Consider the following 17,597-nt stretch of genomic DNA (forward strand, 5'->3'; position numbering starts at 1 on the left):
TTACACTTTTTGATACTTTCAGACTGATAAACATGTCAAACAGTACACAAACTGAAAACAACAAATATAGTAAAGAAAATGATCAGAAAACAGTGTTGTCAGATGATGATAAACCCAATGAAGGAAACACTAACAATCACAGTCCAGTAGAAGGCTCTGGTAAAAGTGATGATAATGAAGAAAATGTAAGTTGTTTATTTTAATATAAAATTAATGTAATAATCTGTAATATTTCCAAAATAAAAATATAATTGAATTTAATACTAAGATATAAGAGTATAGCCAAACTGATATAGCACCATCATTTGTATGCCTCTGAAATTGGCACAAAATTAAATCATTTAAAATAATAAGAATTACTGTAATTTTCTGTGAAGAACCTTCGGTTTGTGTTTTAAAGTCAATTTGAAAGTAGATGAGAGTTTTATAAGTTACTGCAGGTTAACTGTCAATTTTAACTTGCAAGTACAAGCATAACATTTTGCTTTATTTAAACTTACTAAGAGTCTTTAATAATCTTGAAAAATTCTTTACATGTCACATATTTTGATTTTCTTGCTGTTGTGATTTTTCTGGAAACTACCAAAGTATACCTCTTGTTTAGTTCTTTCTTGTTTTTTTTATCATGTCAATTTTTTGTTTTATTTGTTGTTATTAGACACTAAAACTTAAACTTTGAATCAAACCCTACTCTTTCTATATAATTATTTTCAAGTAATACTACATGTAAATTTAAATAATCAAGTTAATAATAATAAAAAAATAATGTTAATGCTAATGATAATAGGCAAGAAGTAAATTGTATTGGAAATAATGTGATATAATACGATAAAACCAACTGTGGTTTGTTATCAACAAACACCCTATTGTAACAGGTAACAACCTATTACGAATAAAGATGTTTGATTGATTGATTGAACATTAAAAATTAATGATCTGTTCTTTTCAGTTTTGTTCAATTTCAACAAATGCCCAAAAGTACTTGAGTGATAATAGAAGTTATTCTTGGTGTCTTGAAAAGTATTTTAATAACATCCAATCCTTGTTCTCATATAACATATTTCTCCATAAAAGACCAAAACAAATTACATAAATACAGGTATACCTCGAGTTATGTCGTTTCAAGTTACGTTGTTCTTGATTATACGTTGTTTGTCAAAAAAGTATATGGACAAATAAAAATCAAGTTTAAGTCATTTTCTTCGATTTTACATTTGTCCGCCACAAATATTGAAGTCGTAATATCACTAGAAAAGCGTTAAAAGCACATAAAATCATATTAAAATATGTACATTTACAGTAAATGTTAATATAATCATCATAAATCCTAGAGAATTAAACATGAAAACATCTGTGTTTCTGTGTTGTCATCTTATTTAGCGGTCTTTACGTGCTCATTATTGGCGTTTTTCACTGTAGTTTCGACTTACGTCGTAACTACACAAATAAAGTCGACTTACGTCATTTTTTGACTTATGTCGCCTCTCCTGGAACCGATTGCCGATGTAAGGCGAGGTATACCTGTATTCTTTCTTGTTTTTTCTTCACAGCAACCTATTCCATTGAGGAATGACAATAATAATAATGTTTTCAGACTAGATCAAGAACTTCATTTCAAACTCTCAAGCAATTGCATGATAATCAGATTTAAGTCCTATGATTAAATGTATTTTTAGACTGAAAATATCTGAAACCACAGTCTAAAAATGCTTTCTGAAAATAAATGATAAATTTCCACGATAAAAATTGATATTAGAGAAGCAATTTTAGAAATCAAGTTTTAAAACAAATGTAACAAATATAAATTTATGAACTGACTGGTTCTCAAACTATAAAAGTTAATATGGAGTTTAAACAACTTCGATGTAGTGAAATATATAATGTTCAATTGTTGAAAAATTTAAGCTTTTATATCTAGAAACCCATTTCAATTAGTTTTTTAAAAAGAATCAATATTTGAAATACTATTTTGATTTTGTTAACACTAGTTTTTTAAACTCTGAAGTAACCATTAATTAAAGTCAAAACTTTTTCATTTTTAATATTTCAAATGAGAGAACAATAATTTTTATGTAAAAATAAACTAGTATCAAAAATGCATTGAGAAAATTAAATTCAAAAACTAATATTAAATTAATATTTATTAATAGTAAGAAATATTGTAACAAGATTAATTTAAATTAATAATAATTTACTATTTTTCAAATGTAAAATAATGATTTAAATTTAAAAATTATATTCTTTTTCCTGCTGTTCATCATTCCAATTTTGCATCAGCTTGAAAATGCCAATACTTACATTAAAAAGGTAATGTACAGTACTTAACAAATTTTCAAAATTATTTTTAATTTAATTTGTATTATTAAGTTTTTAAAATACTATTTATAAAAAATGTTTAAAATATATTATATAAATTATATTAAATGCTTAATTATATGTATTATTTTTATTTTTATTAGTTGTATACAACTGATTTATTTCTTTTCAATTATTTTCATGTATATATGATTTCTTAATTGCTTATCATATTAGATAATTTTTCTTATATGCATTGCTCAGAATAATTACCAAAAAGTTTCACATCTAAAAGTTTTAAAAAACAAACACATCTAAAGCTTAAAAAATTATTTTCAATGTATTTAATAAAGCTTTATTTTCTTGTCTGATCATTAGTTTTACATAAAACAGGATCATTAATTTTACTGAATTGTTAAACTGATGTTGTAGTATCATTATTTTGAGCATTATATTTAACTTTTACATTCATCTAATTCCAATTATGATCTCGGCATATTAAATTCCTTGGCTAAGTTGGAAACACTAGAGAGGTTGCAGCTGAAGTTTTCATTTCTAAAACATGAATGTTGAATGTTGAGCGATGCCATCTTGTAAGCCTAGAAGTTTGACAATGGCGTTTGGAACGTCAGTGGAATAATGCTTGACATTCCAAATGCCATTATCAAACTTACAAGATGGTGGCGCTCAACATTTGACATTCGTGTTTTAGAGATGAAAACTTTGGCCAGAACCTCTCTCTCTACTTTGTCCATTTTCAGACTTAGCAATAATGTTTTTTATCTATTGTTGTTCTAACAGCTTTCCTTTTCTTACTGTTTTTCTTCAGTCCGCTTTGTTGGAGCCATTGGAACATGAGTTTTTGAAAATAATCAATGTGAGAAACCAAGAACACACACAATGACCACACAAAGCAGACTGATTAACTACAGCTAGCTGACATAGTGTTTCAAATCCAAAATTCAAATTTATAGCTAGACATTTTAATAAAAATGTTTAAACGCATTCGAAACTGTGTCGGTAATTATTGTTGTCTCCTAAACACTATAAAGTTCAGACACTCGGACACTTGGCAATCTTCATCTCAAGTTTATTTCAGTTGAGAAGCCTGAAACTTGCATAAAATATAGGTGCATGTATCAACTGAAATAAACTTAATATGAAGATTGCCGAGTGTCTGAACTTTATAGTGTTTAGGAGACAAAAATGTTCAAATCATATTGTTTCCATTAAAATTGTTTGGTTTTTTTTTTTTTTTTAATATCTAGATAGCATTATAAAAATAGCTAGGCCATTATAATTTAGGTAATTTGCATAGCTAGATTGTTCATAAATCCACTAAATCTAGCAAAAAATTAGCTAAATTGGCAACACTGATCGGCTGAACAGCTGATCAGCGCAGGCATGTGATTGTAGTGCCACTGCCGGGGTTGGGAATGACGATGAATACGGGGGGGGAAAGGTCATCAAAATGTGACGAAATACCGAATATTATGAATATAGAGGTTCCACTGTATATAAAATAGAAAATTTGCATATTTGTCTGTACTCCATACATTTTCAAACTTTTTGACTGCTGCACCAAATTTTTCATACTTACTGTGTAGGACTCTGAAAAATATATACTGCCATGAAACCTGGACATTCCACTCCTGATTTCATCCCCTTGACATTTTGTGATTAACGTAACAATTGTAGGCTAAAATAACAAAACTTTTAATATTATTTTCATTTTAATGTTTGTTCTTTTTACATTTTGCCCAGGCATTGATGGACATATCTGCTAGTTAAAAATAAAAACAAATAATTATGAACCCTAAAAAAAAAAAATAGGAATTTTTCAGATATTTTTATAAATTTAAATTACTCAAAACTAATTTCTTTATTCCTAAACATTTTCATTCAGTTCAAGCTAAAATTCAGATAAGTGTTTTTAGTTCCAGAAAAAAATGAAGCAAATCTTCAATGCAGTTTGTTGGAGATTTATATATATTTATATTCTAGATTTATATTTCAATTTATATTTTTTATGAGTGTAAAGAAGTGATAAATGGTGTACAATGAAATAAGTGATAAAAAATGAGAATAAATGATAAAAATATTTAATACTTGTGCTTTATGTTCCATATGATCAATTAAAAACACTTAGATTCCATATCATATATATGCAAGCTTGGCAGAAAGCTGGCTACACTGTTAAAGATCAGATGGACAGCTTTAAAAATGTAAATGTGATAATGTTCTCTGTATCATATGAAAACTGCAATTACAAAGAACAAAATCAAAAATCTTTAGAATCTATCTTTGTTAAATGGATACATTGAAAAAGAAAAAGAAATCTCCAACACAGCATGAAGCTTCATGATATTTTGTCTCAATTGCTACATATCACTACAGTGTGTGTAGTGATATGTAATAATGGATTTAAAAATTGTGTGGTATGATGTGAAACATGGTTTTCCAATGTTGGGGTCCAGTTCTTCTTGGTTTTTCAATGTTGGGGTCATTATTTACAGTATACATTTTATTTAAAATCAAGACACTGAAGATATTTCCAAGTGCTGTCTTTTCAGCAGTAATGTGACTCCACTCTTTGGAATCGATTAATATGATCTTCAGTCAGCTTTCAATTAGCCTGCATTGAGTGAGGGATCACCTGAATGCAGCTGCAACACATCTATCACCACAAAGTTCTCTTTGGATCATACTGATAGTTTCAATTTTTTCAAGTACTGTTTTGATTTTCTCACTGATACTTAATGTGTTCATGAATAATTTACAACAAACTTTGACTGTGTTTCCTTTCAATGGAAGGAAAAAGAAGTTCATATTTTGATGATACGATTTCGCTTTACCTGTTGTTCTGTACATGCTTTCTTTGGCATCTGTTTAACATGCTGCTCAATAAATTCTCTTTGAAGTTACAAGTCACATATTTGGTAGAACACTTTAAATATGGCCTACCTACATTCCTCACTAAACTTGGCACACTGCCTTCTACTGTTTTTACACCACTCAGTTTTATACATTGGACCTAATAATTGACCCTTCACAGTTTTTTTTGTATTTACTGAAAAATATTCTGCATAATGCTTGAGCAAGTTTTTTTGTTTACCCTTGTAATTTTCTATTGGTCATGTTCCCTTGGAGCACCTTCTACTTCAAATTCTTCTGGCTTTTTCTTCTTTTTGTTTATGGGTTTCTTCTTACTCTGTCGATTTTTATGTAAGTTTGTTTTTGGGTTATCACTATAATCATTGTTGATCTAATGAGTGTCACATGTAGGCAAATCCTCCATGAAACGTGTCCAGCACAAAAGAATTGAGCACCGAAAACAGGAACTAAAAAAAAAAACCTCTTTTTTGCAGTGAGGAGCTTTGCATGCCTGCTGTGTATGTCCAATTCTGAACATACATAGGATCTTCTCGGTCACTGAGTACAATATTGGAAAAGGATATTGTTCATTTAAATCATCTTCTGGAGAAGATAATGCTGCCAGCTCTGGTATCATCTTCTATTTGATGTGACTTTGAGACATAGCAATACCTGTTGTTGTTATAAGGATTCACAATATTTGGAAATTCTGTTAATATGGGTATTAATTTTTCAGTAAGACAAAATATATTAAACATGGTGATTGTGTGAGTGGAAAAACATGTCAGCTTAGTGTTTGACCTTGAAACCTTTTCCTCTGGTTGCGTGTCATTTCACCGAATCAGGGCATACAAAAAGAGAATTCCACAGTCTCCGTGAAATTTTGCGACAAAGAGGCATAAGTCTAGATAAGCCTTTAAAATCATTTAAAAACAGTGTTTATGGCGTCTCTTGAGAAACATCCTTGAGTCATAATATTTTCATCAGATATTTGAGAAAAGTCTGGTGTTTATCATTCCCTAGAATGTAAATGGTGTTATATAGAGATAAGTCGCTCTGTCACAACACAAAAGACCCAGGCTTATATTTAAAGGCTTATCTAACTCATTTTGACCAAATTTTGAGATATGCCTTTAAGTATTTTCACTGTGATGATATAACTAATAGCCTGCAAATGTTTGATTCAATCAGTTAATCTGAAAATGTTCCATTGTAAGAAGGTAAAAAATTGTTTATCGTTCTCTTCCTGCATTGGTTAACTTCAAATTCTTTTGTTGTTTCAAAATGACTACATCATTGAAATGAAATTTTTCATTTTTCTTTATTATTCCAGACATTTTCAATTGTAATCTTTTAAAATAATTTGTTAATTTTATAAGCATATGTAAATAAGTTTTTGCATAAAGAGTCATCAAATACAAACGCATATGTATTTGAACTAAAATATTGATACAAAGAGTTTTCTTTCTAGATGATGAAAAGTAAAATTTTAAAAATTTGATTGCTATGGATATTTCATTGAAATTTCTTGTTTCTGTTTAAAGTTGAAATCATAATATATCACAGTTTTATATGTATCTGTGTAATACAGAAATGTTTTTATTTTAATATCTTTACCAAAACATGACTTTAATTATTACTAAGAGAAAAAATTAACTGAATATGAATATATTCAATGTGTTAATTACTAATGATAACTGTAATATTTGAAAATATTACATAGTTTGTTTGACTGACTTATAATTTTCAAATTTAAAATATATTCTATAACATTCCTGTTAGTATTCTTAATCAATATTTACATTAATAAATATAACACTACTTTTCTTTAGGAGGAAACAAAAGAAAAGTTGCCTGAAGTAGTAACTGAAAAGGAGGAGGGAGAAGTAGAACAAACATCAGAAAACAAACAAATCAAGGCCAAAAGAAAAAATAAATCAAAGAAATCTTCAAAAGCGAAAAAATCAGTTAAAGTATGATATTATTATTATTTATTATACAGAGTGATTCACTTGAGACTGAACATCATTTATTTGTCCAACACCTTACGATCACAGTCACATTTAAATAACATGTAATGTAAAACATACCTTAGTTGATTGCCATATCATAAAGTAATCATTTCATTTCTGTTTCATGCTAATCTTTTCATTTTACAGTAAATGAAGATGTTCCACATAATAAGTGTTCATTCCTGAGTGAATCACCCTGTATTATGTACCATTAATGTACTTTACACATCATAAAGACTTAATTCCAATTAAGTTTTATAGGGTAATCAGATATTGTAGTAACAGAGAAATGGTAGAGATATTGTAGTGACAAAATTGAACATAATTTGATAATCAGGAAAACAAATTTGTCATATATGTAAAATAATTAAAAATTTAATACAGTAGGGCATCGATTATCCGACCCCCCGATCAACCATCACATTGGTTAACCGACCCCGTTCTAGTCGGCAAATTCAAATGTCCACTAGTGATGTGGTGCTGCAATATTTGGCTATGTCTTGGCTACTTTAATATTATTTTTGTTAAATTTTTGCATGTTTTAGCTGGCAACACTGACTCTACCATGAAAGGGAGTCCAGTATTTAAACCAGGCTTAATTTTCTATTTTTCTTTATTTTTGTATTTATTTTGTGCAAAATGAAGAAATTATTTTTAACAATACAATAGCAACGATTATTATTTAAAAAAATTTTTATTAGGCTTAACATCGATGAAAATTCAACACAACGTAGGTTAATAGCAATATACTAATGTACTAATTACATGGGATATACTAATATACTATATTAATAATGTATTTTTTCGTACTTTTCGGTTATCCATTTTTTCAGTTATCTGACCAACCCCAGTCCCCAATTGAGCCGGATAATCGATGCTCTACTGTATTTTACATTTTGGATGATATACAAAATGATTTATTTCATATTTTGCAGTTTATTAGTTGTCTTATTTATTCTAATTTATGTAAAAACAGGTAAATTTAGATTACATCAAACAATAATTTTGAGTTTATCAATAAAAAAAAATTTCTAAATTCAATTTGTCTGTCTATATGTGTTTCTCAGCGGGGGTGATATCACCCTTATGTGGGCGTTTTTCCCTGTTGGGAGGGAGATTAGTAACAATTTATATTTTGGGGACAAAAAACAATTTTCTGGGCGATACAGTAAAACATTATATTAAGAATAATTAGATATTTTATTTGTTATATCATACAATAATTAAACAAATAACATTACACTAGTCATTAGTCTATTCAATGCAATATAAATTTGGCATTAGCCTTGGCATCAGAATTTTGAAGCTTGATCGGCATCAGATTTTTTTCGAAGTGAAGGGGGCGATACTATGTAACGGTTTTATTGAAGGGGGTGACGATTTATTAGAGGTTGAGAAACACTGGTCTATATGATGTGTTTATCTGCAAGACTCTTGAGTTAAAAAAAAGCTAAAAAGTTAGTTTTCAACATACAAAGACTTTGATGCAATTTCTTTTATAAGAAATTCTAAATATAAAAAAAGTAATAATGCTCTAGTCTTATTTGAACCAGAACATTATTTTTAGAGGTCCAAATAAACAGCATTGGTATGTAGGCAGAAATGGTACAAATAATACCTTTGCTGGTATAAGCACTATTAAAGGATAACAAATTATATATACAGTGTTATTCATAAGTCAGAACAAATTTCAGAAATTTTTTTCAACAACTATAAGATACATTACAACATGATATGTGCCAATGGAATACTGTTGAAATTTTGTTTGCGTACCTTATAGGTGCTCAATGTGTGCCACACCTTGGGAGGCACAGTACACATCAAGCTGATAGTCTAATTTAGACAATACCTGGCTTAGCATTTTACTATTGTTCAGTCCAATAGTAGCAGTAATTCATGCTCTGAGACCGGCCATGTCAGTAGGCAATGAGGGGACAAACATCCAGGTCTTCACAAACGAGGTTCCCAAAGAACGTCGCAAGGTATCAGATTGGGAGAGTTTGGTGGCTAATTTATATATGACATTAAGACTGTTTCTAAATCTATAATGGAGTTAAAATAACAATTAAATTCAAGAGATGTTTTTGCTCAAAATATTATAAAGCAATTATTTTCTAATTAAGTTTATAGCAATTTTTTAAAAATTCTAAAAATATAACTAATAATTCATATTTTTAAAATGTTTGATAAAATCTTAACATTTAATACAACTTCCTAACACAAAGAAATTTAATATAACTTTATTTGTAAGAAGAAATAATAATTCAGATGTTATAATTGTAATTTATACTTAATCTGCATATTTTTCTCATTTATTGTATAATAATCTAACACCGAAGATCTTAATGCATTTTTAAAAAGTTTGAATAATATTTATCTAAAATTATATTGGAGAACATATGCATTAAATTATCCTTTACTAACTTAAACATTTATGTACAAGAATGTAATTACAATTTAAAAAAAAAAAAAAAACTATTTTCTATTAGTTGCCATTTACTCCAGTTTTATGACATTTTTTTTAATTATTTATTTATTATTATGCATACTGGATACAATCCTTAATGTGGGGAGCAATACCTTCTCCCACAAACAAAATGGTTAAATACAAAGAACATAAAAACAAAAATATACAATAATAAATTATATAAATAATCATTTAAATTATAGGTTAAGATTTAAAATTATAATGTAATATTTAAAGTTTAACATTTGGGAGCATCTATCAATAAAATACAAAAATACCAATAAATATGGAAAAAAGCAAACAAAATAAGCAAATTGCTTACCTATAAAGACATTTTTTTTAATTACAGGTAGATACTGGTTTTCCATTATTAGAAGATCCTTCTCTTCCAGATGGTTGGACTAGGAAGGTAGTGCAAAGAAGGACAGGAAAATCTGCTGGAAAATATGATGTGTATATTTTTAGGTAGGTATATTTTTCTAAAGATTTATGCTCATCTTTTAGTTTTTGAACAAAATTAAATGTATCTATTACTATTATTAAAGAACAAAAAAAATGAAAGTTTCTGTCTGATTTAGATATTCCCTATAAATATCATAAATATTTGTGTATGATTGTATTAAAAATTAAATCAGTTCCACTCTTTTGCAGATTTTTCTATAATAATTTTTTGAACTTTAATAATAATTATGAATTTGTATGTATAGCTACCATACTATATTAAGAATAATTATGAAGTTAATGATTTCAAAATAGTTGATGTTACAATTAAATTTATTATATATAATAATTTTGCTAACATATTAAATAATTTTGTGTGATGTCTTTTGTCTTCTATTATTTTATACAATTTGTGTCTGTTGTGTACTGTTCTCAAACTTATGCATTCCTGTTTGTTACATGCAAGGAATTGACATCAAAAAAGAAAATCTGTTCTCAACAGTAGTAATTTAAAACAGTATTAAATACTGAAATTTTATTTGTTTTGAATTTGATTTTAAAATATGATTAAATAATATCTAATTAAAAAACCAAAACCTCTAAAATTCAGCAGATTTACAAAAAAACAAAAGTCTTCAACCATCTTCAAAGACTTTTCATATTTTTGAACAGAATGAACTTAAAATACAAATGTGTAATTTACAACCATTACTCATGATAGATATATATATTTGTAAATATTATTACAATTTTGTATTTTATGTCTCTACTTTGTAAAAAGTTATTTTATGATAACACATTTACAGCAACTCCCTCCAGGCATGTGCAGGCCCAGAGGATAGTATTAGGTAGTCTGAGAAAAGACAAAGAAATTAAAATCTTAATCTTGAATCAGAGCAGAAGAGAAAATAAAATACAAAGAAGATTAGTATTAGCCATTTAGGAAGAAAAGGAAGCCTGCAAACGAGTAATTAAGAAAGAACCGATTCATCACAATTACAAGCTTCTATTTTAGAGGATAATTGAAATGTTTGTTCTTTAAAATAGAGTAAAGATTTACAGATATTGTTTTTTGAGGAGTTTTTGTCCTATTAAAAGTTACTTATTTAACAATATCTAAGATTATATCTGAAGTCATGAATCTCCATATTCTGCTACATCATCTATGCAGAAAAGTGCATAGTTGTAAGCAATTAGTAAGCAAAAGTATGCAGAGTTGTAAGCAATTACATATCACATACATATTTGAAACTGTCCAAAAACAGATTTCTTCAGAAGATTGTCTTGTGGAGACAAAAGACATCAACAATTTAATCCTAACAGATGAAGTAGTTTTTTCATTCCTTAACTTTACATGTGGTAATGTATTAGAAGAACAAGTAATTACCACCCCCAAACAATACCTCTGAACAGCGTCGTAACTAGTCTTTTATGCATCCGGTGCAAGCTTCTGTAACTACGCCCCAAAACTACGATATAAAACTTGGTCCTGGTCATTTCTACGCCCCCCAGGGTCTGCGCCCTGTGCCTGGGCACTGCTGGCACCGCCCTAGTTACAGTACTGCCTCTGAATAAAATTAACAATAAAACAAGCAACAACAAGTAACTTAAAAAAGTAGAAGAAAGTAGGTGTAACATTAAAGGTAAAAATGTAAAAAAATAATCATGTAAAAACATAAAAAAAATCTTAAAAATGTACAATTTCTTCTCATAAATACTCTTAAAAGATGTGTAATCCAACATTGTCTCAAGAATACGTACAAAGACCTCAAACTCCTATGCAGCATAATTCAGTAAACTCAATATTTATTCAGTAAATACCAATGTTAGACTACACATAATCTGTGCTGATATTTTGTTTAACAAATGTTGCTTCATTAGAGCTAGTGCACACTTTTTATGTTCAGTAATGTAGCTAATGTGTTTTTTTTTCCACCATAGGTCAATGTGAAAATGTGCATTTAAAAACAGGTTTCTCAAACTCTGAACATGTGTATCTTTTTTTAATTGTACAGTACATATATAGTATGTGTTGGAAAATAATCATAATTTGCATTATATATTATTTTGAACCAGCTAATGTATAGTACATAGTGATGCACAAGAGTTACCTTAGAAAACATCAAACAGGTTTGAAAGCTTGATTTTTGTTAAACGTTGATATTTGTGATAGTTGATGACTAGGTCTACATTGAATAATTGATTCTGTTGTAGCATTAGGAATTTCATTATTTTCCTTTTGATCCTCTCTTAATAAAATAAATTTTTTATTTACATATCTTTATATAGACTTATTTCATCATACTTTACAGAAGTATTCATGAAAATTAAAAAAAAATCTCTCAACTGATGAAGAAAGTAATTCTAAGTAGAGCAATCAGCTGTAAAATAATTTAAAATGATATATTTCAAGAGTCATTTTAAGAAACATTGAAAATAGATGGGAAATACTAAGTAAATACTTTCAAGACATTTATTCCTCATTAGGTTGTAAGAACCATAAATTATATATTTTTTTAGTGCTATGTGAAGAAAGAAAAAAACACACGAAAATGTAAATAAGTGCGCACAAAAATGTAAATGAAAATGCACACAAATGTAAATGAGTGTGAGATGCAGTACAGTGTAACATCATCTTAGGAAGGATAAAAAGTCCTGGAGAAGTGGGCCTTGACAAGAACTGGAGCTGTAGCGAACAAGGAAAGGCGGTGCCATGTGGGTTGCAAACATACTGGACGACTGATCTTCCTGGCGATGACAAGGAGAAACGAATTAGAGCATAGGACCTTCATACTAAATTTAGCAATTAGTCAGTTTGGCTACATGAAGGGTGAAATAGTTGGGATGTTGCAGTTAATGCCTTAAAGGCTGATTTTGTACTACCAAGAGTAAGTAGTTGAGGAGTGAATAAACTTAATTTTTTTTTCTCTGGTCAATCAGTCCCATCAATCTGGAGTTCTTGGCATTTAACAATTTACATGTTCTTCTCTAACAAACATAGTCATTTCGTATTGGTTCCCGTTGAAGGGCAAACTATTGACTGACCCTCTACTTTTGTTTGTGTAGCATCCATACTGTTAGGACATTTCCAGGCCAGAAAAAAGGATGTTAGAAGGTTTTTTTGTTGGAATTGATAAACTAAATGATTCATTTGCTAAAATAAATACTTTTGGTCATTTCAAAGAAATTAGTGGGCTTTTGTGAATTTTTCTATAAAATATGATGGAACAAGTTTGTAGGAAAGTACATAAAATGAAAAAATTTCCTGAAAGCATTGAGGAAAAGAAGACAAAATATAACTGCCAATCCAAACAAAAATTTTTCTACAATAGCTTTGCACAATTGTAGAAAATAATTATAATTACACACTATATCATCATCAGACTAATTAAAGAGCATGCATAAACAGATTAGAAGCGTATAGCAGCATGCACTAGTACAAAAGTACAGCAGTGTTCAGATTTCATATAATTTATCTAGTTTTGTGAAAATACTTTGAAAAACATTTGGTAATTTGGCATTTTTGATAATCTTTACTACTATAATATACAAACTACTATATTTTTGATTCAGAATAGTGAAACAAATTACTAGGAAAGGACAGAATCCTTACAAAAAACATGATCAATGAAATTTTATAGTTTATGATAATGCTTACATAATTTTAACTAAATTTTGATTCTTTTCTTACTATTTCTTCTCTTGTCATTTTAATGGGACTGTTGCTCACTTCACTATGTTTTTTAACAAAACTTTATTTCATCATTATATTTTCTTTCTTCTTAGGATTTATTTTGTTGGTATTTCATTATCAATTCCTTGTATATTCCTAAACACAAATTTACATTGCTAGTATTTTCAGTGATGCTACCTAAGCTCAGTTCTTAAATAACATGTCTTTGCTATTGTAAAATCTGTTTATTTCAACTTTTCATGTATACTACTATCATGCTTTTTATTATCTCTGATTTTCATTATATAATATCAAAAATAAAAAGTCTACCTGTACTCAGTCTAAATAATTATAAGGAAGATATTTTTTTATTAACAAATAAGATTTCTGAGTGTAATTAAGATACTGTTCTTAATTATATGAATATATTTTTTCTAGCCCCAGTGGAAAAAAATTTCGTTCCAAAATTGAATTGGCTCTGTATCTAACAAGTACTAAATCAAATTTAAAGGCAGAAGAATTTGATTTTAGTGTTCGTGGGAAAAAAAGTAATCAATTGTCTTTAAAATCTGAATCAGATGAAACAAAATCTGGTAAACGTAAAGCATCTTTGTCACCTCCACCATCATCTCCATCTTCAAAAAAGAAAAAAGATAGTCCTAGTGGAGATTCTAAATCCAAAGGGACCACAGGAAGAAAAAAATTGTTAGTAAAATTGCCATTTCCATCACCAAAAAAGCGTATTCTTTCTGATTATGCCCATCAGAGTCAGTCAGAACCAGAAGGAACAGAAGCGGAAAAATCACCAGCAGGAAAATCTCCAAAATCCCAAGATCGTAATCAATCTAAGAACTCTAAATCTTCCAAGAAAACTAAAAAAGCGGCAAAGAAAAGTAAAAAAAGTGGTTCTCGTGAGAAAAGTAAACACAAGAAAAAAGTGAAAGGAGGTAAATAATCAAAACTGTCTTTTAAATAATGTTTTCAGTATTCTTTTTATGTAATTTTTATGAACAAATTATTTTATTAATCGCATACATTCGATCTTTAATAGGATATTTTCACTTAAGGTTTAAGGTTGATCTTGTTAAGATTTTTTTTTTTCAACACACATTTTTGAAAGTTGATAGAATGTATCATTTTAAAATTTTCCTTGATTATTCTTTTTTAAACACTGGGAAATCTTATAAGTGTGGAAAAGTTTTCTTATTCAGGTTTCTTTAAAAATTTCTTCTTTGTTAATTAAATTAAGTGCTTATTATTTATATATTAAAGTGTCATGCATGATTTATAATAGATATTTTTTTTCAATTGCTTAAAAAAAGTATTTCAGATTTGGTTTCTCATAAGTCTGTGTAGCACTTTTAATTTCTAGGCTGTTATAGAATATAATATATAGGAAGAGTATGGTAATTGGTAAATTTCAGTTTTCCAGTTTTTTGCATTTTTTTGACATTTCAACACTCAATGAGTCCCAAAAATGTAAAAAGAAAACTCCTACAAAATTCTTTATATGATGTGTATTGGTGTCTATTTTGTATTTTATCTTAGGACTGAATAAACCAGAAATTTTGAAACTTTGTAGAATTATTTTTATGTATGAAGCATTGGTACTATTAAATTTTGGTAAAGGTCAAGGAGATGGAGAGAGAGGGGGAAGTCATGTCATATCTTGAGTGGAGTCAGATTTAATGAAAAGTTTACTCATTATTGCATTTACAATTTTTTAAAACTTATCTCTACTTTCAATATATTAAACCATTAGTTAGTCTTTTTTATGTTAATAATATAAAAGATATTTTTTTAATAAAATCTCAGAGCAGACAGACCACGCACAGTTAACTTTGAGTTAGTGTGTTAATCCTTTTTAAACTTTAATTCCATTATTTACAAAAATATCTGTGCTGTTATTGAGTATGTCCAATGTTTTGATTAAAAAATAATTTTCTTAATATGCTAGTTTTAGCTGTCATAAATCAGAAAGTTATAAATTAGGGAGTGACTAATAATTTTTCTATAATTCTGGATTTTAAGCTTACATTCAGAGCCAGATTTGCATTTTTAGGGCCTTATACCCCGTTTGCACCGAGCATTTCAATCTAGATTGTGACCAAGGTCAGCAACTATGCCTTGGTGTGACTTCCCTCGACCGTTTCAATCTTGACTGTAACGATGTTCAATCGCCATTGACTCGAGAGTTCTTGAAACTAGATCCAGTCATAAGAGAGATCCCACAAGTCCACACGCACGGGAAAATACAAGATGGCGGCAGAACACATGTCAGGCTAGTGACAGAAATAAAAAAGATACTGTATTTGGAGAGACAATGACATCTGTCTATTATTAGATAAATGGCAAGAAAAAGTACTGTATTTATTTCTAACCAAAACTTCCATTTTGTTTGTTGGTGCTCGTGACTTATCGCATAGTTATGTCAGTTTTATCATCGTGTGTAATAGCCAGGTTGTTTTCAAGCGGACTGCCTGTGCAAATAGCACGATGTTCAACTAGCGACAGTCACAATCCAGACTGTAGGTAAATCGAGATCAAAGTGAGTCATGGATTGTGTGCGAATGTAGTATTAGGATGAGCAAGGCTTTGGGGCTGCTAAAAATAATAATTATCTCTGAAATTAATTTTATTTGACTTATTCACATCAGGTATTTTAAGATACAATTTATAAAAATCCTTATCTGATTTAAAAGTTAATCCTAAATTATCGAGTTGAGAGACAGTCAGTGAGGTTTATGAAATGTGAAAGCAAATACTTTTTTACTATAAAATTCAATATGATATAAAAATTACAATTTGTTTTACAAAAATCATTTTCTACATTTTTCTTTGGCAAATTCATCGATTAATAAACCAAAATCATTGGATTTCATTTTATCAACATTGCTAGATAATAAAGTGAAATTGTTTGAAGTAATCTGGTTGACCTTAGATTAGTTTTGGTTAATTTTAATTTTGAAAAATTTTTCACCAGAACAGTTGGTAATCATCAAGCATAAATAAATTCTGAAAACTGTTTGTGTTTGGAAATGCAATTTCTATAGTCTTTTTTTCTTATCATCCTATACAAGAACAAATGAATCAAAGGGGATTCTCAATCTCAATAATTAATTTTGATGAAACTATGGAGTTGCAAAATTTTGCTGTGTAATGAATCATCAATATCTCATTGGTATTACTTGACAGTATTTTGTACACTTCTTCAGTTCTTCATTAGGAATGTCGATGTTGATTAAAAATCCAAAATTCTGATTAATTTCCTTATAAGACTCAACTTGTTCCAAATTCATATTAATGTTTTTTAAAATTTTCAGAGAAACATTATTATTAAACTTTTTCTTGGGAATTAACACTTTTTCATTTGATTGAGGTTCACTTTAGAATTATTTTTTTCTAGTTCTTGTCTCTATTTTGTATAATTAGTATCAGGCAATAATTCTTTATCTTCTGCTTCAATTGTGTCAAATTGATCATTCAAACTCATTAGTAAGTCTCCAAGAACAAGTGTCTAGCCATGATTTTTGAATCTTACAAGGATTAATTCTTTATAGTATTATATTTCAAAAAACAGTTTTCAATACAAACTCAAACTCTACCATAGACAATAAATTTTGTGCATCAAAACTTTCATTTTCTACAATACTGCTTAAAGCATCCAATAAACTTTCATAACTACAATATATTATCTTGATTGAGTCTGCTTGAGCACTCCATCTAGTGTTTGATAATGATTTTACTGATTGATTGGAATTTTTTTCAATTACACTCCATCTTTTGATGGATGATGAAAAAAATTGAAAATTCATTGAGCAATGTATCATTATTA

General features: G+C 28.6%; 1 protein-coding gene across 4 annotated transcripts in view; it reads left to right on the top strand.

The window, feature by feature from the left end:
• LOC136985780 (methyl-CpG-binding protein 2-like) overlaps window positions 1-17,597 on the top strand; it is an 81,918-nt gene that overhangs the window by 50,992 nt on the left and 13,329 nt on the right. For 2 of the 4 annotated variants that reach the window (XM_067283133.1, XM_067283136.1), the window contains exons 2-6: window positions 23-185; window positions 2,278-2,307; window positions 7,002-7,142; window positions 9,998-10,113; window positions 14,201-14,709. In XM_067283133.1, the coding sequence (XP_067139234.1) occupies window positions 23-185; window positions 2,278-2,307; window positions 7,002-7,142; window positions 9,998-10,113; window positions 14,201-14,709 (959 nt within the window). The remainder of the gene's footprint in view (window positions 1-22; window positions 186-2,277; window positions 2,308-7,001; window positions 7,143-9,997; window positions 10,114-14,200; window positions 14,710-17,597) is intronic. The other 2 variants (XM_067283134.1, XM_067283135.1) reach the window with 2 other exon arrangements.

The sequence above is a fragment of the Centruroides vittatus genome, unplaced genomic scaffold (genome assembly GCF_030686945.1).
Source record: "Centruroides vittatus isolate TY-2023 unplaced genomic scaffold, ASM3068694v2 contig_979, whole genome shotgun sequence".
In the NCBI taxonomy this organism is placed as follows: domain Eukaryota; kingdom Metazoa; phylum Arthropoda; class Arachnida; order Scorpiones; family Buthidae; genus Centruroides; species Centruroides vittatus.